Source organism: Phycodurus eques, chromosome 2, assembly GCF_024500275.1.
Source record: "Phycodurus eques isolate BA_2022a chromosome 2, UOR_Pequ_1.1, whole genome shotgun sequence".
Classification (NCBI taxonomy): Eukaryota; Metazoa; Chordata; class Actinopteri; order Syngnathiformes; family Syngnathidae; genus Phycodurus; species Phycodurus eques.
Window position 1 is genome coordinate 22,464,812 of NC_084526.1, and position 26,673 is coordinate 22,491,484.

General features: G+C 43.9%; 1 protein-coding gene across 1 annotated transcript in view; it reads left to right on the top strand.

The window, feature by feature from the left end:
* LOC133398316 (AT-rich interactive domain-containing protein 3B-like) overlaps window positions 1-26,673 on the top strand; it is a 159,111-nt gene that overhangs the window by 79,366 nt on the left and 53,072 nt on the right. The window contains exons 3-4 of the mRNA XM_061669944.1: window positions 12,838-12,912; window positions 13,182-13,254. Of these exons, the coding sequence (XP_061525928.1) occupies window positions 12,838-12,912; window positions 13,182-13,254 (148 nt within the window). The remainder of the gene's footprint in view (window positions 1-12,837; window positions 12,913-13,181; window positions 13,255-26,673) is intronic.

A 26,673-nucleotide genomic window follows, 5' to 3' on the forward strand; every position in this document is an offset into this window, starting at 1 on the left:
GCGCCAAATATGACAACGGAGAACCTGGACTGTTGAGCAACTGAAGTTGTACATCAAGCAAGAATGGGAAAGAATTCCACCTACAAAGCTTCAACAATTTGTGTCTTCAGTTCCCAAATGCTTATTGAGTGTTGTTCAAAGGAAAGGTGTAACACAGTAGTAGACATGCCCCTGTCCCATCTTTTTTGGAACATGTTGCAGGCATGAAATTCAAAATGAGAAATTATTTGTAACAAAACAAAAAAAATCTATAAAGATTATAATTTTGAAGATTTAAATATCTTGTCTTTGTAGTGCTGCGATTGGCTGGCAACCAGTTCAGGGTGTACCCCGCCTCCTGCCCGATGATAGCTGGGATAGGCTCCACCACGCCCGCGACCCGAGTGAGGAGAAGCGGCTCAGAAAATGGATGGATGGATGGATGGATGGATGGATGTCTTTGTAGTGCATTCAAATGAATATAGGTTGAAAGGGATTAGCCAATCATTGTGTTTTTTAATTTACGTTAGACGTCCCAAATTCATTGGAATTGGGGTTTGTAATTGCAACACATCTTACTCCAAGGCATGAACTAATACCATTTTTTGAGACAGAGTACAAGTGCTTACATTTACTTGCCAATACCACGTACCGCTACTTGATTATGCCATCAAGTCTTGCAGTTTTGATGAAAATGTTTTTTTTCTTTCCTTTTTTAACCAAATTTTATTCAAAAACAAACTTTTCTCAGTCATGTGATAGGCTTCACTCAATGATAACAGTTTTTAGAGTAACAACTTGTCATTACCCCCTCCTTGAGCCGTAACCTTGTCGTGGTGGAGGGGTTTGTGTGTCCCAGTGATCCTAGGAGCTAAGTTGTCTGGGGCTTTATGCCCCTGGCAGGGTCACCCATGACAAACAGGTCCTAGGTGAGGGACCAGACAAAGCACGGCTCAAAAACCCCTAATGATGACGACACACAATGGACTTCGTTTTCCCTTGCCTGGACGCGGGTCACCGGGGCCCCCCACTGGAGCCAGGCCTGGTGGTGGGGCTCGAAGGCGAGCGCTTGGTGGCCGGGCCTGCACCCATGGGGCCCGGCCGGGCACAGCCCGAAAGGGTAACGTGGGTCCCCCTTCCCATGGGCTCACCACCTGTGGGAGGGGCCATAGGGGTCGGGTGCAGTGTGAGCTGGGCGGTGGCCGAAGGCGGGGACATTGGCGATCCGATCCCCGGCTACAGAAGCTGGCTCTAGGGACGTGGGATGTCACCTCTCTGGCAGGGAAGGAGCCCGAGCTGGTGTGTGAGGTCGAGAAGTTCCGACTAGATATAGTCGGACTCGCTTCCACACACAGCTTGGGCTCTGGTACCAGTCCTCTCGAGAGGGGTTGGACTCTCTTCCACTCTGGAGTTGCCCACGGTGAAAGGCGGCGAGCAGGTGTGGGTATACTTATTGCCCCCCGGCACGGCGCCTGTACGTTGGGGTTCACCCCGGTGGACGAGAGGGTAGCCTCCCTCCGCCTTCAGGTGGGGGGACGGGTCCTGACTGTTGTTTGTGCCTATGCACCAAACAGCAGTTCAGAGTACCCACCCTTTTTGGAGTCCTTGGAGGGGGTGCTGGAGAGCGCTCCCGCTGGGGACTCCATTGTTCTGTTGGGGGACTTCAATGCTCACGTGGGCAATGACAGTGAGACCTGGAAGGGCGTGATTGGGAGGAACGGCCCCCCCGATCAGAACCCGAGCGGTGTTCTGTTATTGGACTTCTGTGCTCGTCACGGATTGTCCATAACGAACACCATGTTCAAGCATAAGGGTGTCCACACGTGCACTTGGCACCAGGACACCCTAGGTCGCAGTTCGATGATCGACTTTGTGGTCGTGTCATCGGACTTGCGGCCGCATGTCTTGGACACTCGGGTGAAGAGAGGGGCGGAGCTGTCAACTGATCACCACCTGGTGGTGAGTTGGCTCCGATGGTGGGGGAGGATGCCGGTCCGACGTGGCAGGCCCAAACGTATTGTGAGGGTCTGCTGGGAACGTCTGGCAGAATCCCCTGTCAGAAGGAGTTTCAACTCCCACCTCCGACAGAACTTTGCTCATGTTCCGGGAGAGGTGGGGGACATCGAGTCCGAATGGACCATGTTCCACGCCTCCATTGCTGAGGCGGCCGACCGGAGCTGTGGCCGTAAGGTGGTCGGTGCCTGTCGTGGCGGCAATCCCTGAACCCATTGGTAGACACCAACGGTGAGGGATACCGTCAAGCTGAAGAAGGAGTCCTATTGGGCCTTTTTGGCCTGTGGGACTCCTGAGGCAGCTGATGGGTACCGGCTGGCCAAGCGGAATGCAGCTCTGGTGGTCGCTGAAGCAAAAACTCGGGTATGGGAGTTGTTCGGTGTGGCCATGGAGAAAGACTTCCGGACGGCTTCGAGGAAATTCTGGTCCACCATCCGACGTCTCAGGAGAGGAAAGCAGTGCACCACCAACACTGTGTATAGTGGGGATGGGGCGCTCCTCGACTCGGGACGTTTAGAGTCGGTGGGGAGAATACTTCGAAGACCTCCTCAATTCCACCGACATGCCTTCCCATGAGGAAGCAGAGTCTGGGTTCTCTGAGGCGGGCTCTCCTATCTCTGAGTTTGAGGTCACCGAGGTGGTTAAAAAGCTCCTCGGTGGCAAGGCCCAGGGGGTGGATGAGATTCGCCCGGAGGGTGTGTTCCAACTACAGGGGGATCACACTGCTCAGCCTCTCTGGTAAGGTCTATTCAGGGGTGCTGGAGAGGAGGGTCCGTCGGGAAGTCGAATCTCAGATTCAGGAGGAGCAGTGTGGTTTTCGTCCTGGCCGTGGAACAGTGGACCAGCTCTACACCCTCGGCAGGGTCCTCGAGGGTGCATGGGAGTTTGCCCAACCAGTCTACATGTTTTTTTGTGGACTTGGAGAAGGCGTTCGACCGTGTCCCTCGGGGAGTCCTGTGGAGGGTGCTTCGGGATTATGGGGTACCGAACCCCCTGATACGGGCTGTTCGGTCCCTGTACGACCGGAGCCAGAGTTTGGTCCGCATATCCGGCAGTAAGTCGGACTCGTTCCCGGTGAGGGTTGGACTCCGCCAAGGCTGCCCTTTGTCGCCGATTCTGTTCATAACATTTATGGACAGAATTTCTTGGCGCAGCCAAGGTGTAGAGGGGGTCCGGTTTGGTGGCCTCAGTATTGCATCTCTGCTTTTTGCTGATGATGTGGTTCTGTTGGCTTCATCAAGCCGTGAGCTCCAACTCTCACTGGAGCAGTTCGCAGCCGAGTGTGAAGCGGCTGGGATGAGAATTAGCACCTCCAAATCTGAGACCATGGTCCTCAGTCGGAAAAGGGTGGCATGCCCTCTCCAGGTCGGGGATGAGATCCTGCCCCAAGTGGAGGAGTTAAAGTATCTTGGGGTCTCACGAGTGAGGGAAGAATGGAACGGGAGATCGACAGGCGGATCGGTTCAGCGTCTGCAGTGATGCGGACTTTGTGGGAAAGAAGGAGCTAAGCCGAAAGGCGAAGTTCTCAATTTACCGGTCGATCTTCGTTCCTACCCTCACCTATGGTCATGAGCTGGGGGTCGTGACCGAAAGAACAAGATCCCGGATACAAGCGGCCGAAATGAGTTTCCTCCGCAGGGTGTCCGGGCTCTCCCTTAGAAATAGGGTGAGAAGCTCGGTCATCCGGGTGGATCTCAGAGTAGAGTCGCTGCTCCTTCGCATCGAGAGGCGCCAGATGAGGTGGCTGGGGCATCTGATTCGGATGCCTCCCGGACGCCTCCCTGGTGAGGTGTTCTGGGCACGTCCCACCGGGAGGAGACCCCGGGGACGACCCAGGACACGCTGGAGAGACTACGTCCTTCCGCTGGCCTGGGAACGCCTCGGAATCCCCCTGGAAGAGCTGGATGAAGTGGCTGGGGAGAGGGAATTCTGGGCGTCCCTGCTAAAGCTGCTGCCCCCGCGACCCGACCCGGATAAGCGGTAGAAAAATGATGGATGGATGGATGAACTTGTCATTACAGATATTTTAACATCCAACTGCATGTTTTTCGAACAGTCTGACTCTTCCCACATTTCACTTAAATGTAGCCTGTAGTCCATGGCATTTGACCGATGTGGTGTCTCTGTCTGAACACTAAGTGGCATTATTTAAAAGAAGTCCATCGATAAGAGACAAATAAGAACATAGGGCCTCTTCAGATTATCGTTTTTGCTTCGGAATTTTCCTTTCCTATTCAAGCTAGATGGCGTGAACAACCTAACAACCTATCCTGACGTGAACAACCTATCCAGGATAGGTTGTTCAAATATCAAATAGGTTGTTCAAATTCTAAAAATGTTGCTGAACCTTTAAGCCACCTATAGCAAAGATAACTCCTGACTAGAGCTGCCAACCTTCCCTTCCAGAACAACACGGTGAGGACTGGTTAGCACATCTGCCTCACAGTTCTGAGGACAGTTCAAATCCAGCCTCGTCTGTATGAGGTTTGTATTCATTTTATTCGGACAGAAGCAGCAATGCAGTGAAGCCATGTGGCAACTGCCTTTGTGTACTTCCGTTGACATTTTGATTTACTGGGCATGCGCAGTTGTACAGTAGCAACTGTAGCCGATCATATCACGGAGCCGTCTCCCCTGAGATGATGATCTCCACTAAACGAGGCATTTGCCATGCCCGAAGAGCTGCACGGATGTTCATGACTGCGACTGCGGCAGATGATTCATGGAACACACCGTGACGGATGATGATGACGACGAGACCCAGCCAGCTACCGCTGACTAGCAACTGAGCTAAGAAGCTGGCTTAGTAGAAGCAGATGTTGCCAGCCAACGTCGATTTACGCATTTTACAGCACCGAGACCGGTTTAAAACGGACTACAGCCACGATGCGGCAAAGGATCCTGGTTATCCCTCCTGTTGTTTGTTACTTTGGGTAACCGCAACTATGTTCATGGGTCCCACTGCTGCATGTTTATTCATCAAAATACATACATAAATAGATAATTAAATAGCAAAGAAAGCAAAAATGAACACATTGCAATGCCATTAATCAGCTTTTCAGTCAATATTTAGTGAAGCTATTTTTTATTTTGAGAAGATTGGAAAATCCTGTTTCCGCGCCCTTTAGCCCTCTGTGCTCATGTTTGTTTGGCTTTTCTCTGGCTACTTCAGCTTCCTCTTGACTAGCGACCAGTCCAGGGTGTACCCTGCTTCTCGCCCAAAGTAAGCCGGGCTAGGCTCCAGCTCACCTGTTGCTCAAATGAGGAGTAGCTCTATTGAATATGGATGTAATAAAAAGAACAAAAATTACACTAGACCCACAACATAACAGAAGGGTAAGAAGAAGTAATTTTAAACTAAAACAGTGTTTTCGCTAGAGCTACGAACGAGTCGTCGTTCATAAATCGAGTCAATTCGCAACCCCCCAAAAAAAGAAATAAATGCTGCCAAGTGGGAGTAATATCACTTATCCACAGTACAAAAAAAGCATTCGTTTAATTGTACCCATTACTTGGTAATGTACACTACACGTTACAGAATGATGTCATCAAAATGAACCAATAACTTAAATATCAGTGTAGTTGAAGCCACATTGAATCAGCAACTTAGTGCAGACTTGACATCCCAACACAACACAGGAAGTACCTAAACGTAAACAAGCACACCATTCTCAGTACACTGTCAATTGTGGTCCGTGTGTACGTAAATATGAAAGTGAGTGACACACACACCATTGCTCCCACCACAGTAATTTTGATGCGAAGAGCGAGAAAACATTTTATTTCTTACTACGTGACGTCAGCCGTGCGGCACGTTCAACCAGCTCACAGACAAAGTTGAGAGTTGTCATTTTTCATGATAGATATTATTTAAGCTAAGTATTGTAAGACCTTCAGTGAGTCAGTCCTTACCCTCCGTGACCAATTTATGACGGCACACATCGGTATGAATAATCGGAGTTGGGTAGAGGAGCCAAATATTGTACTCAAGTTACTGTTACTTTAGAATATGACTCAAGTAAAAAGTAGTCATCCAAATATTTACTTGAGTAAGAAAGTACTCAATGAAAAAACTACTCAAGTAATGAGTAATTGGTGAGTAATTTCAGATGTATTTAATTATATTTTTTTAGATCAGAGCAATAAACATAAAATTAAAAAATATATAATTTATGGGAGTCGACACACCTGCCACCATTTCAATTTTTGAAAGCAAAAAAAAACAACACATGCATTGGACCCTACAGAAACACGATTTGCTTTATTCACTTAAATGACTTCATGAAGAAGCTGTTTGCTGACCAGACTTAGTGATCTTGTGTACGTGTGCATGTGTGTGCAACACTATAGGATAGGGCTAATGTTGCCATTTCCACTGCCAAAACAACAATTGAAACATCTGCAATTTACCGCAATGTGCTTTTTCAAGTTAGAAGTAGGCTAAAATATCCGAGTTTGGGCAGTCACAATTTAAGAGCTGCATGACAAAGCTGTTGTTTTTTTGGGTCTGTAAACACACTCGTGCGCCTGTTTTTTGTTTTTGTTTTGTTTTTCAAAAAATGTGTCATTTTGATTGGCTCGCAAAGGCTACATGTGTGGTCATGTGACTGCCTTGTGTCATCTGATTGGTGAATTGGAGTCAAATGACATTAGTGTTCACGTTTGATTGGCGCAACGGGCATCCTATGCGGAAGTCGAAGATGGACTCTAAAAAAAGACGTGCACATGCATTAATGGGTAAATAAAAGTAGCGAACGGCATGTCGATCATTGTAACGGAGTATAAGTATCGATCCTTCTTCACATAAATACTCAAGTAAAAGCAAAAAGTACAGTGCATTTAAAGTACTCTGACAAGTTGAGTAAATGTAACGGCATAAATGTAGCGTGTTGCTACCCACCTTTGTGAATAATGAATGCATTGCACATTTAACACTCCAATAAAACTGTATTCTTAATGTGTAAGTAAAAAGGTAAGATCAATCAAATACACTAATTGTTAAAATCAAACTAATATGTCTTGAAAAGGGCACCACGTCACTTATTTTAAGTATAACATTTAGGAAAAATGACGAGAAACCTTTTTATCAGTCTCGTAATCTGAAGGTCGCTACATTTTATGAAATTTTGAGTTCTAGATGACAGAGGTTTACTTAAACTCAGAATACAACACAAAATACAACCAAGAGTGGAATTATATATATATTGTATATTTAATGACATCTACAAGGGATCTAGAGGGAAACACACAAAAGGGGTCTAACTAAACAAAGAAAATAACACTAATAACACTAGCAGGTTTGGTTGAAGGAAAAAGATGCACAAAATTAAAAACGAAAAGAAATAGAAAAGGACAGTAGTTTTGTCCCGTTTGGATGCATCCGTAACTTTCCAGCCAGTTGAACTGGTGGCGGCCCGAGCTCTGGCCCTCAGATGCATGCGAGACCGGTATGGGATGCCGGTAGTTGCTCACTGAGGCTCCGCCGACTGATTGTTGCTAGGAAAAGCGATCGAAGCCGCTTCTTCGATCGAAAACGGTGCCAGCTTGGTTCCGGCGGGCGTTCGCGCACGTGGTGGCACCGGAGGCGCCTGAGAACAATGGAAGCAAAAGAAGGTGGAGGGTGTTAGCCGAAGGAACCAAGAAGCTGAAGACCAAGAAGAGAGAGAGCCAAGTGCAAGAAAAAGAGGGCCAGAGTTTAAATACTCAGAGGGCGTGTCAAAGGGGGACGGAGAAACTGGAGAAACCCATCAGCTTGAATCTAGTCTAGACTTTTGAACCATACAATGGGTTTAGAAATCATATTAATCTAAAATACTCCCAACTTTGTACTCTCACGCATAGAATCATTGTTTAAATTTTGGTCATGGCAGATCGGTTGCTTATTGTTCAATACAACATTTCGTACTATTTGATTTCAACTCACGGGGAACATTTCTCAAAATCTTGCAGAGGACCTGTAAAACTGACAATAGTGGCACAGACACCAAGGCATACATTTGGAACATTTCTACAGAGTTCGTAAGATATCAAAACGAACATTTTATCTTCAGTTAACAAACATCAAAGGCGAGCCCACGGGTTCAAGCTTGCAGTTCCTCTCAACGCCAGTGGGTGGCGCCTTACTGTTTGAATTTTAACCAAATAGTCTTCTTGGAGGGAGGGATCCTCAACCTTTTGGTCTGGGAAGGAGTCTTTTGAAGCCAAGAATCAAGATTTGATGGTAAGCTGCTAATTAGGTTAAGGTCCACTTGACGTACACCAGGCATTCTGGAGGGATGGGGTTATCAAGTGGTTGGGAGTCCCTTTGGCACCTCCAATTGCAGGAGCATATCCGCGACACACGGCACCGGTGATTTATTTATTTTCAATTATTATTATTATTATTATTTTTAATGGATGGAATCAAATGCTCTAAAAGGCTGATTCCTTTCGCTACCCACTGATGAGGCACAAGGTTAGTGTTTGTGGTACTGTGAGACAACGTTTATGTGAATTTTGTCCCAATTCATTGTGATGTAAGTTGCTACGGTGAAGTTTTAGCCCAATGTTAAGCTTCTTTTTTTTTCGGCGCTTACGTTGGTTTGAAGACGAAAATAAACGCTAAAAACCACCAGTGCAAAGGTGCAAGCAGCCATTTACCTTGTTAGCTGTCTCAATGTTGGCATAGACTTATTTTATTGTTTCACTCATCCAATTGACTGAGAGTTGACTTGACTGAAGCTCCACGTGGTGTAGGCTGAGGCTCGGAAGTGCGTCAGACGCTACACATCGTGAAAGCCTCATTTGCACAATATAATCTTATTCCAAGTGTTGCACTGAGGCGACTGGTCATTCATTTTAACAAAGTTAAGACACACTTTTGTTCGCCGCTGCCACCGTAGGACACAAACACGTCATCGTGCCCGTTCTTCTTCATTGGTTTACACCACTTCTTCATTGCTTTCTCGCCACTACTTCTTTGCAGCTGGAGGAATAAGCATTGAAACTGGGAACCGAAATTTTAACATTTTAACAGTTCCGGGAGAACCGGAACTTTAGTCCCGGTTCCATTTGTTCTCGATGCCCAACCCTATGTGTAACAAACAATCACTTGCCAATCGCTTTCTTCAATTTGTTGAAAAAAAGAGCGGTCTCTGTTAAATGCTTCTGCACAGCTGGGACTACTCTTTGTTCGAATCACCAGTTAGAAATTGTTTGCTGTGAGACATTGATGAAGCAAAAGTAACTGTCGTTGGTTTGAAGAAGTAAGTGTAGTCTAATTACTTTCCCAGGAAAAGTAACGCGTTACTTCGTTCGTTACTCAAAATGGCAGATTTTAGGAGGCTGGCATCGCTGGTCCCGACAAACTCAAGTCAGACAAAAGAGCTTAAAAAAAAGCTGCAACAAAATGTCACAATCCAAAGAACAGACGAGAAATAGAGTAATTGACACCTGTCTATCTGAAAAGGGTCACAAAAGCCATTTCTAAAGCTTTAGGATTCCAGTGAACCATAAGAAGAGCCATTGTTCTCACATGGATAAAAGATGGAACAGTGGTGAACCTTCCCAATAGTGGCCGGCCTACAAGGATTACCCCAAGAGATAAGCAATGACTCATCCAGGACGCCAGAAAGGAACTCAGGACAACTTCGAAAGAACTGCAGGCCTCCCTTGCCTCAATTCAGTGTTCATGACACAACAATAAGAAAGGAAATCACCATTTAAAACAGCATTTTAAGTTCACTTGGTTTATATTTGTCTAATATTTACATTGGTTTGATTATCTCAAACATTAAAGCGGGGAAACTATGCAAAAATATCAGTATTTGAGAAGTGAGCCCATACTTTTTCACGGCACTCATTGAAGTGGTATCAGTGTGCTGTAGTATCAGACATACATTATTGGCACCGATACTGGTCTCGATGCATCCATATTACAACATTATCTTTAAAAATATGGCTTGCAGTTTATTTAATTTTGAAAGAAAAATCACTCTGAGTGCATCCTGCCTCAAAGTCTGCGCGGACCAGCTCGCTCCAGTCTTCACTCAGATCTTTAACAGATCTTTGGAAATGTGCGAAGTTCCATCCTGCTTCAAACGCTCCACCATCATTCCAGTCCCCAAGAAACCTGCAATCTCTAGTCTGAATGACTACAGGCCTGTCGCTTTGACATCTGTGGTCATGAAGTCCTTTGAACGTCTCGTGCTGGACCACCTCAAGAGTGTCACAGGTCCCCTGCTGGACCCCCTGCAGTTTGCCTACCAAGCGAACAGGTCTGCGGATGATGCAGTCAACATGGGACTGCACTTCATCCTAGAACACCTCGACAGTGCAGGGACCTACGCGAGGATCCTGTTCGTGGACTTCAGCTCAGCGTTCAACACCATCATCCCTGAACTCCTTTCAACCAAGCTTCTCCAGCTCAGCGTCTCACCTGCCATCTGCCAGTGGATTTACAGCTTTCTGACGAGCAGGACACAGCAGGTCAGGCTGGGGGAGGCCACCTCATCCACACGCAGCATCAGCACTGGGGCGCCCCAAGGTTGTGTCCTCTCTCCGCTGCTCTTCTCTCTCTACACGAACGACTGCACCTCAGCGAACCCGACTGTCAAGCTCCTGAAGTTTGCAGATGACACCACTGTCATCGGCCTCATCAAGGACGGTGACGAGTCTGCATATCGACAGGAAGCGGAGCGGCTGGAGCTGTGGTGCGGGCGACACAACCTGGAGCTGAACACGCTCAAGACGGTAGAGATGATCGTGGACTTCAGGAGGCATCCTTCGCCACAGCTGCCCCTCACGTTGTCCAGCTGCCTTGTGTCAACCGTCGAGACCTTCAAGTTCCTGGGAATTACAATCTCTCAGGACCTGAAGTGGGCGAACAACATCAACTCCGTCCTCAAAAAGGCCCAGCAGAGGATGTACTTCCTGCGGCTTCTGAGAAAGCACGGCCTGCCACCGGAGCTGCTGAGACAGTTCTACACAGCGGTCATCGAATCGGTCCTGTGTTCTTCCATCACAGTCTGGTTTGGTGCTGCTACAAAAAAGGACAAACTCCGACTGCAACGGACAATCAAAACTGCTGAAAGGATTGTCGGTAACCCCCTACCCACCATTGAGGACTTGCACGCTGCCAGAACTAAGACAAGGGTGTGCAAAATCCTCTCGGACCGTCTGCACCCCGGTCACCAGCTCTTCCAGCTCCTTCCCTCAGGTAGGCGCTACCGATCAACGCTAACTAGAACTAGTAGACATTCCAACAGCTTCTTCCCTCTTGCGATCAACTTCTTAAACACCTAACCTATAATTCCATTACAACAAGCTGGCAATTTTTTGACTTGAGTTCGTTGTCACATTTCTGTGGGGCCAATTATTTATTACTTGTGCACTCACTGTAGTTGTCTCGCCATGCTGCACTATTTGCATATACTGGCCACTCATGCCAGAGTAGCATCTGCTCCATTTGCACACTGATTGAGGAGTATCTGTAACATTTGCACAACCGACATTGTCCCAGATGATCGCACTACTTGTCACTTTAAACCGCATACACTCCTTGAAGTCTCAGCGCCCTTTGCACAATGGTCATTGCACCGGACTATTACAATATTAGTCGTTCGAACTGCTCTAAGTGCTAGAGGACTCTGCATCTTTTTGCACAATTGTTTTTTGTCAATGTCTTTATGTCCCCAAAGTGTTCTGTAAATTGACTGTTTGTTGTACTAGAGCGGCTCCAACTACCGGAGACAAATTCCTTGTGTGTTTTGGACATACTTGGCAAATAAAGATGATTCTGATTCTGATTCTGAGAACCCTGGCGTTTGTTACTATTTTCTGCTGAAATACCAATTACAGTACTACTTTCCTTTTAGCCATTGTATCACATTTTTGACTCTGTGATGCATAGATAAAAAAATGTTTTAAATACATCACAAAAGACTCTTCATCTTTACCTGGGGACTTAATGCACCTTACGTTAGCTGTGAACTTGGACCACTGCCAATAGTGATTCGGCTGAACGCAGTCAAGCCTGGCCGGCAATCAACCGGTGTAAAAATAAGTTAACCCGTAGTCCTTCTAAGGGCAGCATGGTGATCAAGTGGTAAGGATGGCTGTCTCACAAACTTAAAAATTCAGTTTTTTCAATGGACAAAGACAAAAAAATCAATTTTGTTGAAAAAAATATATATTTGTGGGTTTTCGCTCGCATTCTCAAAATATACATATTAGCTTCATTAAAGACTCTAAATTGTCCATAAAGACTAAAATTGTCCATAGGTGTCAATGCGACTGCGAATACTTCTCTATATGTGCCCTGCGATTGGTTGGTAACCCCTCAAGGGTGTATCTCGCATATATTGTCACATTTCTGTCGGGCCAATTATACATTACCCGTGCACTCACTGTAGTAGTCTCGGCACGCTGCACTATTTGCATATCTGTTGTTGACCAATACTGGCCACTCATGCCAGAGTAGCATCTGCACCACTTGCACACTGACTGAGGAGTATCTGCAACATTTGCCCAATCGATATTATCCCAGATTATCACACTACTAGTCACTTTAAACTGCATACATTCCTTGAAGTCCCAGCGCCCTTTGCACAATGGTCATTGCACCGGACTATTGCAATGTCAAACTGCTCTAAGTGCGAGAGTAATAATCAAAGTAAGCTGGTATCGGCTCTAGCTCACCCAACTCTTGAGGTTGTTTTTTTTTTTTTTTCCTCGCTCAAATTGTTAGCTTTCTACTTTGTAGGTTCCACTGTATGCCCATGTAAGAATTAAATCACATTCCTGGTATCAAGATATATACAGATATATTACAAATTGCTTATCTGTATTCTCTTTTTTTTCTTGTAGAACGGAAGTGCAAGCTGGGCAGATGAGACGGACAGTAGCAGAGGAAGAGGAGAAGCCTCGAGAGACTTTGCCAAGGTGCGACCATTTTGCTGAAAAGAAAAACATTTGCTCCAATTAAAGGTGCCTAATGGGTCGTTTCAACTTTAAAATGGCTTCAAAGGAAGTAAGCTAGAGACTCCTGTGGCATCACCTTTTCTGTTTAAAAAAACAAAACAAAAAACACACTTTCATAAGACAAATCTAATTTTGATCCTTTGTTCAGGCAACTGAGTAATACAAACAAAGTAGTCCATAATATGTATTATGGTTTGCCTGAATCACAAGTAATGGCTTTTCTTCTTCAGTTGTACGAGCTGGACAATGACCCCAAAAGGAAGGAGTTCTTGGATGATCTCTTTACCTTCATGCAGAAAAGAGGTACATTTATTTACATTATAATAATAACATTTAATTTGCATCAATAGTCTTAGTGAAATTGTACTGTAGGCAGAAATGAGCGGATGTCAAAAATTTGGGCCTCACATAGAAAAAGAGAGATTTTTCAATTATACTGCTCTAATTTTCAACATAGTCTCCTTCCAACTCCACACACTTGTTCCATCTAGTTTGCTGGTCATTGAAACCTAATCGGGTCAACATCTCGGTCCCTTGACCAATGCTTCACAGTTGCACTCAGCTCATCATCATCATCAAACCTCTGGTCCCAAAGGTATTTTTGTTTAACCTGGAAAAGAGGTAAAAGTCCCTAGGGGCTAGGTGTGTTGAATAGAGTGGGTAAGGGAGGAATTTGTAGCCAAAATCGTCACAGCTTCCATCGTAACTCGGCTGGTATAGACTGACACATTGTCCAGGTGAAGCAGAATCCCACGACGAGTTTTCCCACAGATTTTTTCCTTGACAGATTGGCGCACCTGCTTTTGTCGGTTAGCGTAATATTTCCCATTCATTTTTGTTCAGTGGGGCAGGTAGTTGATGTGGACCACATCTTTGCTGTTAAAAAAAATACTTGCCATAACCATCCTGGTGGATCTGGTGGCTTTGAACTTCTTTGTCTTCTGAGAAGTAGCATGTTTCCATTCCTTCGATTCCTCTTTACTCTCTGAATCGTAATGATAAAGCCAGGTTTCATCACAGCTTGCAACCCTAAAGTGACTCATATTTTAGCCCACTTCTAACTTGAAAAAACACCTAGCGGTAAGTTACAGATGTTTCTATTGTTGTTTTGGCAGTGGAAATGGCAACATTAGCCCTGTCCTATGGTGTTGCACGCACATGCACACATACACAAGATCACTAAGTCTGGTCAGCAAACAGCTTCTTCATGAAGTCATTTAAGTGAATAAAGCAAATCATGTTTCTGTAGGGCCCAATGCATATGTTGTTGGTTTTTTTGGGAGTCAAAAATTGAAATGGTGGCAGGTGTGTGTCGACTCCCATATATTATATATGTTCATTGAGCACGGTGGACGACTGGTTAGATCGTCTGCCTCACAGTTCTGAGGACCGAGGTTCAATTCCCGGCCCCGCCTGTGTTGAGTTTGCATGTTCTCCCCCGTGCCTGCATGGGTTTTCTCCGGGCACTCCCACGTCCCAAAAAAGGGTGTACCCCGCCTCCTGCCCGATGATAGCTGGGATAGGCTCCAGCACGCCAGCGACGCTAGTGAGGAGAAGCGGCACAGAAAATGGATGGATGGATGGATGTTCATTGCTGTGATCTAAAAAAAAAAAATAATAATAATTAATAACATAATTAAATAAATCTGAAGTTACTCACCAATTACTCTTTACTTGAGTAGTTTTTTCATTCATTTCATTTTTCATAAAGCAAATAATGTTTTTGTAGGGCCCAATGCATGTGTTGGTTTTTAGCCAGCGAAAATATAAATGGTGGCAGGTGTGTGTCGATTTACATATATATATATATATATATATATATATATATATATATTTTGTTTTTTTATTATTATTATAATTTAATGTGCATGCTCTGATAAAACAAAAACAAAAATGCTTTTTCCATTGAGTACTTTCTTATTCTTACTCAAGTAAATATTTGGATGACTACTTTTTACTTTTACTTGAGTCATATAATTCTAAAGTAACGGTACTCTTACTTGAGTACAATATTTGGCTACTCTACCCACCTCTGGACTTCACAAATGCGCGTCTGGAAGAATGGTCAAAAATTTCCAGAAACACACAGCGTTTTTATTGTCCTAGCATTACAGTCATACTGTAGCTTTTAATACTTTATGTTATGATGTGTTTGTAAATCTTACTGTACATAGTGAATATTGATTTGAAGGAAATGGTGAATCAAATTGAGATCGCAATATCTCCCAGAAAAATCACAATTCAATTTTTTCCGAAAATTGTTCAGCCCCATTTGCACGCATAAATTCAATTGAGAGACTGTTTACATGTATCAGTGTGCACAACATTGTGGAGAGTCCACCCGTTCATCAACCGGGATCTCTCCACATATCATAAGGTCATCTTTGCATAGAGAGCTAATTAACAACATGGTGAATACTTGAATATAACTGAGAGATTTTATATGCGGCGGCATGGTGACCAACCGGTTAGTACATCTGCCTCAGAGGTCTGAGGACCCAGGTTCAAATCTGGTCTCGCCTGAGTGGAGTTTACATGTTCTTCCAGAGTGCCTGCGTGAGTTTTCTCCGGGTACTCCGGTTTCCTCCCAGATCTCCAAAACATGCGTGGTAGGTTAATTGAAAACTCTAAATTGCCCATGTTATGAATGTGAGTTGGAAGGGTTGTTTGTTTTTATGTGCCCAGCGATTGACTGGCAACTGACTGGTGTTAGAGAGGAGATGCAGGAAAACAAGGGCATGCTGTGGCAACCCCTAACGGGACAAGCCGAAAGGAAAAGAAGATTGACTGGCAACCAGTTCAGGTTGTACCCTGCCTCTCGCACAAAGTCAACTGGGGTAGGCTCCAGCACGCCGGCGACTCTAGTGAGGATAAGTGGTATGGAAAATGAATGGATGGATAGACTATTTTTAAAATGCACTGGGTGAGCACAACATTGTTGAGCGACCGCCTGTCAATCTGCCCGGATGCTAATCTCCACGTAACGTAAAAAGATCTTTGCGCAGTAGGAGAACTATTTTAAATTACGCGATAAAACACTACACTTTTATTCAATTGGAATGTTTAATGCGGTGCAGGGAACGTACTTTGGGTGAGTCGCCACACTTAAATTAATCCGAGATTGTTTCCATACATCGGTGCACACAACATTCCAGAGACAACTTGTTCTATCATGGTTGTCAATTTCTGTTAAATACGACGTCTCCACGTACTGAAACATAAGTTTATCTTTTGTGCGGGGAAACTCATTTACAACATCCGCGTCTCATTCATTCATCTGAGACTGTTTACTGAGCTTCAGTTTTGGTTAGTAACAGACCACAGTAAGTGTTTGATAAGTCCTTAGCTCACAGTGTTTTCTCCCATGCTAAAATCATGTTGTTTCAATCCACGTGAGCTTGTGTTAGTTTATTTGGTCAGATGGTGACAAATGAAAGCATCACATGCAATTTTTTAAATGCAACTTCATGGGTGTTTGCACTCGTATGTTAGCGAGCGCCCTGGTCTGGTCTGGTCTTTTTAAGTTCTCATTTGGGGGTTTGACGAATTCAACTGAGAAGGGAGGGATGGAATCCGTCAGGACCCTGTTAGCGTCTCTGTCCATCTGCAGATGGCAGGAGTTGTTGTCTGCTGACCCCTTTACACATGCTGATCTATCACCCTCACTTAAACGCACCCTGACAGCAGATAACTGGCTGGACATGCCGTGCCAGCTCGCATTATTCACTCCAATACAATAATGGAATAATTCGTTTTGTGAGCTAAAACGCTAACAGTTCCTGGGCTAACATTTTTGTGTAACAGAAAATGCAAAGTTAGATCAATAAGTATTTTACATTATGCTCTCTGGTCAGGTGCAACAGTATTTTGAATGTGAATTGATAAATTCTAACATGCAAACCTGTAGCAATAGAAATACCCGAGTGAAGAAAATGCAAAGTAGTTTCAATTACAGATTTTACATTGTACCTTGTGGGAGGCACCTGCACACATTGTCACTAGGTGGTGCTCAATTACCTGCCCATTTGCTCGTGACGAAAAAAGCGGTTTCACAATAGATTGTTTGAACATCGTCATTGCCATGTACGTGTGCCCAATAGTCACATCGCAGGGTCCGCCACGATGTTGGTGAACTGTAATGCACAGTGAAACAACTGTAATATTAAAAGTGAGCAGCAGAGGGACCTGTTTGGACATGCAACTAAGATTAGCACTCGGGTTGGCATCGATAATCTAGAACCGATTGGAACCGGGACTAACATTACGGTTCTCCCGGAATCGTTCAAATTTAAACATTTCTGTTCTCAGTTTCAATGCCTACAGTCCGCCGACCCCGAAGAACAAAGTGGCGAAAACCAAACAAAAGTGTGTATTAACTTTGTGAAACTAAATGATCAGTCAGCTCAGTGCGACACTTTGAACAAGATTATATTGTGCAAGGGAGGCTTTCACGATGTGGAGAAGTCTGAAGTCAAACGTTTTTGACCCAGCCCCCTAAAAGAATCTGAATCGAATATCGTTTGGAACCGGAATCGTTCAAATTCAAACGATGCCCAACCCTAGTACAGTAACACTCCGTAAATGGGAGTGAATGTGTTCCTTTATTCTTTTGTAATGCATTACATTATTCAAAAAATTGTTTACCAGCTAAATTATTTGTATCAGAATTCTTTAGTTAAAACATACCATCACGTTGTGATAATATGGACTTTATTTTGTTCTGTAATATAAGAGTACTCATTCACTGCCAGCCGTTTCCTGAGCAGGAAACGGCTGGCAGCCGTTTCCTGAGCAGGGAACCCCGAGACTGCCAGGCATTTTCGAGCAATTTCACTAATTTTTCAAGCCCCAGAAAATATTGTGTACAATGACTATGTAAACACCAAAACCACCAAAACAATGATCAGACTCTCTTCTTTCATCAGAAAAAATAAAGTTTGTCTCTACCTTATACCGTTATTTAGTAATCATCAGTCAAATATAGGCTGCTTTCAGTTTCTGGAGGAAAAAAACCTGAGAAAACAGCATTTTTGTAAAAGCAGACAGATCAAGCAAAACAATGACTTTGACACCATTATTTTTTTTTTTCTTTAGTGAAAATCTCAAACATCTGAACATAAAACAACACTGAGAAAGTACTTTTGACATATAACCATGTACAGAATTTACATTTGACAAAAATGCATGAACAAATGGGGCTCCCAACCTTTCACTTTCTTCCTCCTAATTCTCCTCCTCCTACTGTTGGCTCAATAGTCCAGGTTTTTATTACCTTGCGCATAAAATCTAGTAATGTTTTATCCACATCTGGATTTTATTCTTTGGTGGTGGTGAATGGGATCTTGTGTGGTTGTCATTGTCCTTGAAACCAGTCCCGACTTCTGCTCGAAGCACAACCTGTGCAGTTTAGAAATATAACTATTACTATAAAAATACATTGTTGAAATTGCTGTAGTGGGACGTGGAGAAAAAAAGCTTTCAATTACCTTTTTTGTTTGCACTGTCTACTGGAATGGGAGTCAGACGTCTCCTGGATGCATAACGTGTAAGTTTTAAAAAATACATAAGATTACTCTAATACTTATTATTGATGACGTGTTTTGCAACGGTATAAAAAAAAAAAAAAGAAAATTTCTTCGTCGCAATCCTTAAAGACGTTCAACTCGCGGGTGTTGAATTACCGCAAGACGGACGAGCTGGAAATGGAAAATTCTAATTAGTACTGGCAACAGATGTTACATTGTAATGTGAACTAGTGGGACGAAATTATGTTTTTATGTAACAAGGATGGCGGCACGATGGACAACTGGTTAGAGCGTCCGCCTCACAGTTCTGAGGACTGGGGTTCAATCCCCGGCCCCGCCTGTGTGGACTTTGCTTTTTCTCCCCGTGCCTGCATGGGTTTTCTCCGGGCACTCCGGTTTCCTCCCACATCCCAAAAACATGCATGGTAAGTTAATTGACAACTCCAAATTGCCTGTAAATGTGACTGTGAGTGCGAATGGTTGTTTGTTTGTATGTGCCCTGCGATTGGCTGGCAACCAGTTCAGGGCGTACCCCGCCTCCTGCCCGATGATAGCTGGGATAGGCTACAGCTCGCCCGCGACCCTAGTGAGGAGAAGCAGCTCAGAAAATGGATGGATGGATGGATGTAACAAGGATTGAAGGAGTATGTTCTGTCGCTAAATGTAGCTAACGCAAGGTGCAAACAAGTTACCATCGTCTCCATTATCAACCAGAAGAAGCTCCAAATGAAGCTCGGCTGCTTCCAGGCGAGCCAGAGGAAGTTCAATCATCGATTCTGGATCCCATTTACTCAAATCCTGGTCGGCAGAAGATCAGCTGACAAGCGGTCGAGAGCATCTCGCCATATGGCTCGGCATTTTGGGCTTGCAACAAAGGGATCGGCTCGGAGCGTCATTCTTTCTTCCCTTGCATGATCTAAGGCGTCATTCCTGTCGGTCGCAAGAATATTTTTCTTGCCTTGGCGCTATAATTTTGTAGTACCGAAAGATTATTATTATTTTTTTTCATTTTTTCTTCTCTTTTATGCTTGTCTCTTCTCATTGTCTCCTCCTCCCCGCCTCCTCCTTCTTCCTCTTCTCCCTCTGAGGGACGGACGTTCACCTCAAGGCATTGTTGCCCTCTACAGGGTGCCATACCTCATTGCAGTTATCCAGAAGCTTGACGATCACACAGAAACTGTACAAGACCGTCCCCCACCCCAAATGCCATTGACGTCTTTAGACGACATTGGCAGGAAATAGCTCGATTCTGAATGACGTCTTTGGACGGCATTGGCAGGGAATGAATTAATATACGCAGACAGGGATGGTGGCAGTGCAAAGTTATCAAAGTTTTCTATTTGTTCATAAAATTCATATTTTGCATTGAATAAAATTAATTAAATAATAAAAATAAAGTAAAACACAAATACCAGTGCCCCCGCCCCACACACACACACAAATCCCAATCAAAATATGTGGTTGTACAGCTCCTTTTTAAGGAATACAGTAAAATGCACAGAATTAACAACAATTAACAGCAGTGCTTCAGGTAACATTTAGGAATACTACCACAAAACCAGAGTTAAAATACAGTGAATAAAAAAAGAAATGCATGACTAATTCTTGAGAAAATCACACCAATCAAACCAGACTGACAGGTAGCCCAGACAGCGACGACCGGGCCGCTGTCAAAGTCTTTGCAAGATTGCGCCCGCATTAGAGAGCTTCTAATGCGATTGTAAACATGCCCCATGAAGCATTTTCTATTTCGCCAGTGATGGGCAAACTAGTATCTTGTTGTCTTCCTGACAATTTCATGGAGCAAACACAAAAACACAAGTGCTTCAACTGACAGGAAAAATGAGTAAATGTCTTTCTCAGGGCATTGAATCGATCGCAACTGGACTGTTCTGTTTGTCTTCGAAAATGTTGCGCCTCTCATCTGAGCAGGCTTCATTTCATGCAACAAGGCTTAGTTAGAATGCACGAGCAGGTAGCAAAACGTCTTCTAAGACAAACCGAACAGTCATGTAAATATATTGCGAGGGATACTTTGACCGTGAATGGCTCAAATAAGCATTGCTCTGTACCTTTTTGCATCACTTACAGTCTCTATTAATCCGCTCTTCGCACATAACGCTCTGAGGTCCTACTAATATGACAGCCGTGTGTTCATAGACTCGGAAAGAAGACAGATTTTTTTTCAATCACTTTTTAGTTTTTGATTAATTGTTATACCTCTTAAATTCTCTATATTTTTACAGGTCGCAAAAAATGGTGTATGACTTACACTATAGCAGTATTTAATACTAGAGGGCAGAGTTCCGTTCCTACGGCAGCAATGTAACCAGAATTTGTACATAAGTCATAATGCGCCTAACGCGCCTCTCTAAATTAACCTGATGCTGTAGTCAAGTCATAATTATAGTAATTGTTCATATGAAAAAAGTCAAATGAAAAACAAGTGCATCAGTAACTCAGCGTATGTTCTTGTGCCGCGTGACCATGTGTTCTTTTGTCACGCTGTTAATAACCTCGACATATGCGTTTGCCGAACCTCAGAGTTTCTGGTGTAAATGTGACTATCAGAATCAATTTTACATTGTCCTATCAAGGCGAGGACGTCTAATTACAGTAGCTAGCGTGGCTCAAGTTCCCTGGCAGAGGAGAAGAGGAAAGAGCCAGTATCAGACATAATCACTGACCAACTGAGTGCTCATCTCTAATGGAAAAAGGGAAAAAGAATATGGGAGGCTTTTTCCCCCTCTCTTAGTGTATTGACTGTGATTCGAATTTGCAGGAGAACGGCAACATTAAACAGCCGGATCGGGATGAGAACGAATAGCGTTGGCTAAGTGATTTTAATGCAGCCATATGCTATCATTTCAACTCCTCTAAGTACGAGAGGCACTAGGCAGACCTCTGCTGTGGAGTCTTAATCATAGGGAAACAAATTGTGTGGTGGCTGGGGGTTGTGGAGGGATTTGGGGGATGGGGGGGGGGGGGGGGGGGATGATTCTCCTTTTGGTGTTTTTACACTTGTCAGAATAAACCAGAAGAAGCGTGAGTGCTCTCTCATTACACCACGTTACCCCGCCTCTGGTTTACTTCAATGGTACAGTGGCAGGATTATTATACTTTTTTTTATTTTTATTTTTTTAAGAATGAAAGAGCACGAGCCGCACTTTAGTTCATGATTGTTATTTTCTAAACAAGGGGTTCCACAAGCTGTAACCTGGGGGTCCAGCAAGTAATTTGCAATAAACTGTTCTTTCATTTAAAAAAGTGCATATCTTCGATGGGGATAGCGCACAAACATTCTAGACCAATTGTTCCTCCCTACTTTAGCTTTGAGCAAATAAAAGCTCCGAAATAATTGTGACACACAAATCTGACATCCCAGCATGAATAGAATTGTAGGGGGCTTAGAACAAAAGGCATATTATTACAGGAATACATTTCTAAAAGCCTTTTTTTCTTAGTATGTAGTCCTGTTATTAATAGAATTTAATTACTAATTCAGAGTAATATTACAAAATATATATTTTGAAATTCACTTTAAGTTTGTCTTTGATATAATATTACGGATATCTAGGAACAAATATGACTTCATTGTTATAACATTACAAATTTTTCAAGAAAAATGTATACAAATATAAAAAAGAATTCTCTAAAATTCCTGTGGCATGTAGTGGTAGACATGGTTGTTATATTTGATTGGCATCGGGATTATGAGGGGGTCCTTGGAAAAATGTCCTCCCCATATAGGGGGTCCCTCGACCCAAAAAGTTGGAGAACCATTGCAGTCTAAATGTTTTGACTGACCTCCGTGCGCATGTTAGTCAAGCACAGGAATCTACCGATGGCCGGAGACAAATGGCCAAGCACTTTTTCCCACCTCATTTGTCGCGGGGGCCTCCAGGCTGCGAGAGGAAAGCAGCAGCGGAAGGAAAACTTACGAGGGATTCCCATTTCCTGCCCCTGCACTTAAAAACAGGCGTGCGTGCGTGTTTGCGTGTTAAGGAATTTTAGCAGCTGCCTTAAATCCTGTCTTTGCGTAAAGGGGCCCATTGTTGGACTCAGTATCTTTAAAGGAAGACATGTTCAATTCCTGTCTTCTATTACATTAGCACCCCTTCATTCCTTAGCCAGTTGCTCTCTTTGCACAGTTACAACACAGCATGGTAATTTTTTTATTTAAGGCGTCGCCTATTCATGCAGTAGCTTCTCTAAGGCAGATGTTCTTCTAGTATGACCGGCATCGACATTTCAGACAGTATCAATCCTTCCCTACGCCAGTGGTGCTGATCCAGGCGAGTAATGGCGTCTCGTCACAGCGCGCACTGTACTGTTTTTGTTTGTATTTGTGTGCATTTTACCTTGGAAATGCCACTCCATGTTGGAAAAAGCTGATGTACAGTTGTCAGGAGTTGTTTAGTTTAGAAGTACGCCGCGAAAAGACTATTACCAAAGTGAGGAGGGCCGTAACGTAACTGTCAACTGATTGGCTGAGAGATTTAGGCATTTCTTTTGGCGGGGTGACTTGTCAAGCGGGGTGGGGTGACTTGTCACTTTTACAATCATGGCGTCTAAAGGCTGCCACACACCGAGCGATGCCGCCGAACCCGACTGAACTGTCGCGTAGTGTGCGTGATTAGGCGACTGTTTTCAGTGGCTGATCAGTCTGCCACTGGTTTCAAAATTTCGAAATTTTAATTGCCGTCTTAACGTCGCCGCAGATAAACTTTCCCCGGCCGGGTATCCACCTGTGAATCGGGCATGTGCGGGGGGTGCGTCAGCAACTCTACACGATGGTCCGGTCCAGTCTGGTTCGACCACGTCGTGCAGTGTGTGGGATTGGAGACTGTTGTAATGGAAAAGCAACGGAAGCCAGGTCAGGCCAACCGAGGCCGAGGCAGAGTGGGGCCAGGCCGTTCTGGAACTTGTAATGGAAAAGTGGCATTAGACTACACACATCACGCATGGTCCAGTGCTACCAATGGAAAAGTTAGCTTCGAGCCCCTGTGAGTGTTTGATTTTTACATTATTCATTTATTTAAGTGATTGTATTTTTGTCATTGAAATATGTTAATTTATTGTCAGATAGTCGGTAAGTGTTCACTACACTTTAATCTTGAAACCTATGTTTGTACCGTCGGAAACTGAGAACCCCGTGTAATTTTTTAATCCCTGTCCATGACCCACTTTTGTGTCCTGAACCACCAGTCGAGAATCACTGCTCAAAGGTCTAATATAGCAAATGCAGGACTGAAATATTTTACCCCAAAAGAAATAATGAGAAAGGATCTGTTCCTGGGTCACGTTATCAGCATCATTAAACCTTTAATAATTATGTAGGTGATGTTTTGACATTACAAACAGTCATACAAGTGTAAAAGTGGAAAACTCACTCATAAACGCAGTAAAAGATGAAGTTAACCACTGTATAAATAAGCAAAACAAAGACCTTCGAACTTTGACGTCATGTTCCGCCCACATTAGATAGCATAGCCAAATCTTGCGGCACCCAGCTGTCGAGTATACCTTCTTCCGATCTCATAGGAGTTTGTCCAAATACAATCCCTGGAATTCACCCCCTAAATGGTTGCTGCAAACCAAAGTGGCTGACTTCCTGTTCAATTCCAGGCTTGCGTCCTTCCATTTTTATGCATCGTGTTATTTTAGACCAGTCCACTCAACTTCGTGTTGAAACTGGAATTGTACAGGTGAGGACATCTTTTGGTTGAAACTTGTACATCATCAGGTTTGCTATTTTTGTATACTGTATATTGCCGCTTAGGGGTTTTGTAAAAGTATCCATTAGCTACAACATTAGAGATACTATTTGCCAAGATCTAATTTTCTTTTTAGACCTGTTGCACATCCTTCGGGGTAAACGTTTTCAACGTGAATAAATCAGTGCTTTTCCAACACATAAATGGGCAAGCACCATGTCATGTCTGAGAATCTTATGGAAGCACTGACTGTGCTTTTGAAAACCACCTCCTCCCTGTTTGCAGCCATTTTGTTAGTCTAAGCAGTGCATCTAAACTATGGAAGCCGCTAAAATAAATGAATTTAAAAAATAAATAAATAACTGAATCAGTAAAATTGATTAATCACCCAGCAATCTTTATCTAATACACTGTGTCAGGTGATACGCTAACGTCCTGCACAACGTCTTTTCCCTTAAATGTTATGATATGTACATCCTTTAAATGTGTGACGTTAGAGCATCCATCTTATTCCCAAGCATCGTCCATTAGCTCGACCCAAGCCTCATCGGCTAATGTCCACGTAATAGCCATTTCCTGGAGTGGAGCATTTCTGTACATGACATGACTTCATCATCTTCATTACACGTTTTTTTGTTGTTTTGGTTGAACAAGGCATAGTTGGGGGGGGGGGGGGGGGGGGGGGGGTGTTGTCATATCGCCAGGAAGAAAATGAAAGAGTGATGCGGCCAACTGCCTATCAGCGCTGTCCACTTGAGATGATTGACTGCCGACTGTGATGGACAGACACAAAGCAAGGCTACTCTTGTTCAGCGCAATAACAAGGAGTGCAGGGGAGGCAATGGAGGCCAGGTACTGTACATCCTAGAGTTAGACTCCTAATCGGAAGTGTATTCTCATCTTAGCAGTGACCACATGGTGGGTTATCTGCGCTTTAGAGTTATTCTGGGAGGAGATACTTTCCTCCTGTGTCATGAAGTCATCTTATAAGGTGCGAAGGAGTGAAGGAAGGAGGATAAGGTAATGATAGGGGTTTAGCTGTAGATTTGCTGTTTTTTTAGTTACAAAGTGGATCACACAGCCCTTTGCCATCGGAAGAGAGTTTTTTTATGCTCAAACCATCCCTAAATAAATTTCACAAAGTTGTAGCAGAAATTTCAAACATGGTATTGCAAATCATGAAGATTTTGAGGCATATTTTTGAGAAAAATAGTTGAATTTGACTTTCTAAGGAAACAAAGCTTCGATTCCTTCCAGTTGAGACATGTTTGCATTTGCTTTGAAACGCATTGAGATGTTTTGTCCCTCTTTTTCCACATTAAAAGACATTCCCATATCCATGTTGGTCTTTCTATTGTGGGAAAGGGTGGCCTCCCAGCAGGACGTTAAAGGAAGTTCCCTTTCTATAACCCGGAGACCATGAGCTCTGTCCACACCAGTTATGTCATGAATTGGCTCTGGGGGATCAGTGTATGCAGTATATTACTACTCCCCACACATTCCCTCAGCTTGGCTTTACCGACTCCCTTGGAAACAGGCGGGGCCCTTTGCGCAAAACGGCACCACAATAGGAAAGTTCTCTGACTCTTTTTGCCTGCCACTTTTGTAAAAGTTGTCTCTTTCGTGCAGAGATCCCACAAAATTACATCATCAGAGGTGTAACAGAAGAGCCAAAATTGATTACCTCAGAAGCCAGAAAAATTCCAGGTCTACGTCATACCCCCATTCAGTGTTGGTTTGACAAAGGTGCGAGCAACAATTGTTTTCAATACAGTCGAGCTGGGACATGAATGTTAGGTATTGAACTTCACACCCTTGTCCAGGATTTGTTTTGGATCCTCCTACCTGCCTCCGAAGCCAGAAAGTTTCCCAGTCTACTGTGGCCGATTCCACACTTTATACACAGAATGACACAGGGGAAAAAGCAAACTTTGACAGCCAGTTGCAGTTGCTTTCAACACAACAGGGCAAAGAAGTGTCTGGTGTTACACTTTACAAACAAGTCCAGGCTTTTTAGAACACCCTTATACACATTCGGCCTCATGGTTCTGTGGAGTCGAGTGGATAGCGGACATCGAGCAGTGTACGCAGCTGCTGTGATTGGAACCTCACGACTTATACTTGACATTTATAAAGTAAAGGAAATAATTATTTGGTCCCTGACTGATTTTGTAAGTTTACCCACTGACAAAGACTAACAGTCTATAATTTTAATGGCAAGTGTATTTTAACAGGGAGAGACATGGTATCAACAAGAAAATTACATGAATGATTCAAATAATTTTGCAATTCACTGAGGGAATTAAGTATTTGACCCCCTATCAAAACATTATTTTCTGGAGAACCCCTTGTCGGCCAGTACAGAGGTCAGACGTTTCTTGTAGTGGATCACCAGGTATGCACACATCTCGGAAGGAATTTTGGACTACGTACTCTTCTTTGCAGATCTTCTCCAAATCCTTAAGGTTTCAAGGCTGTGC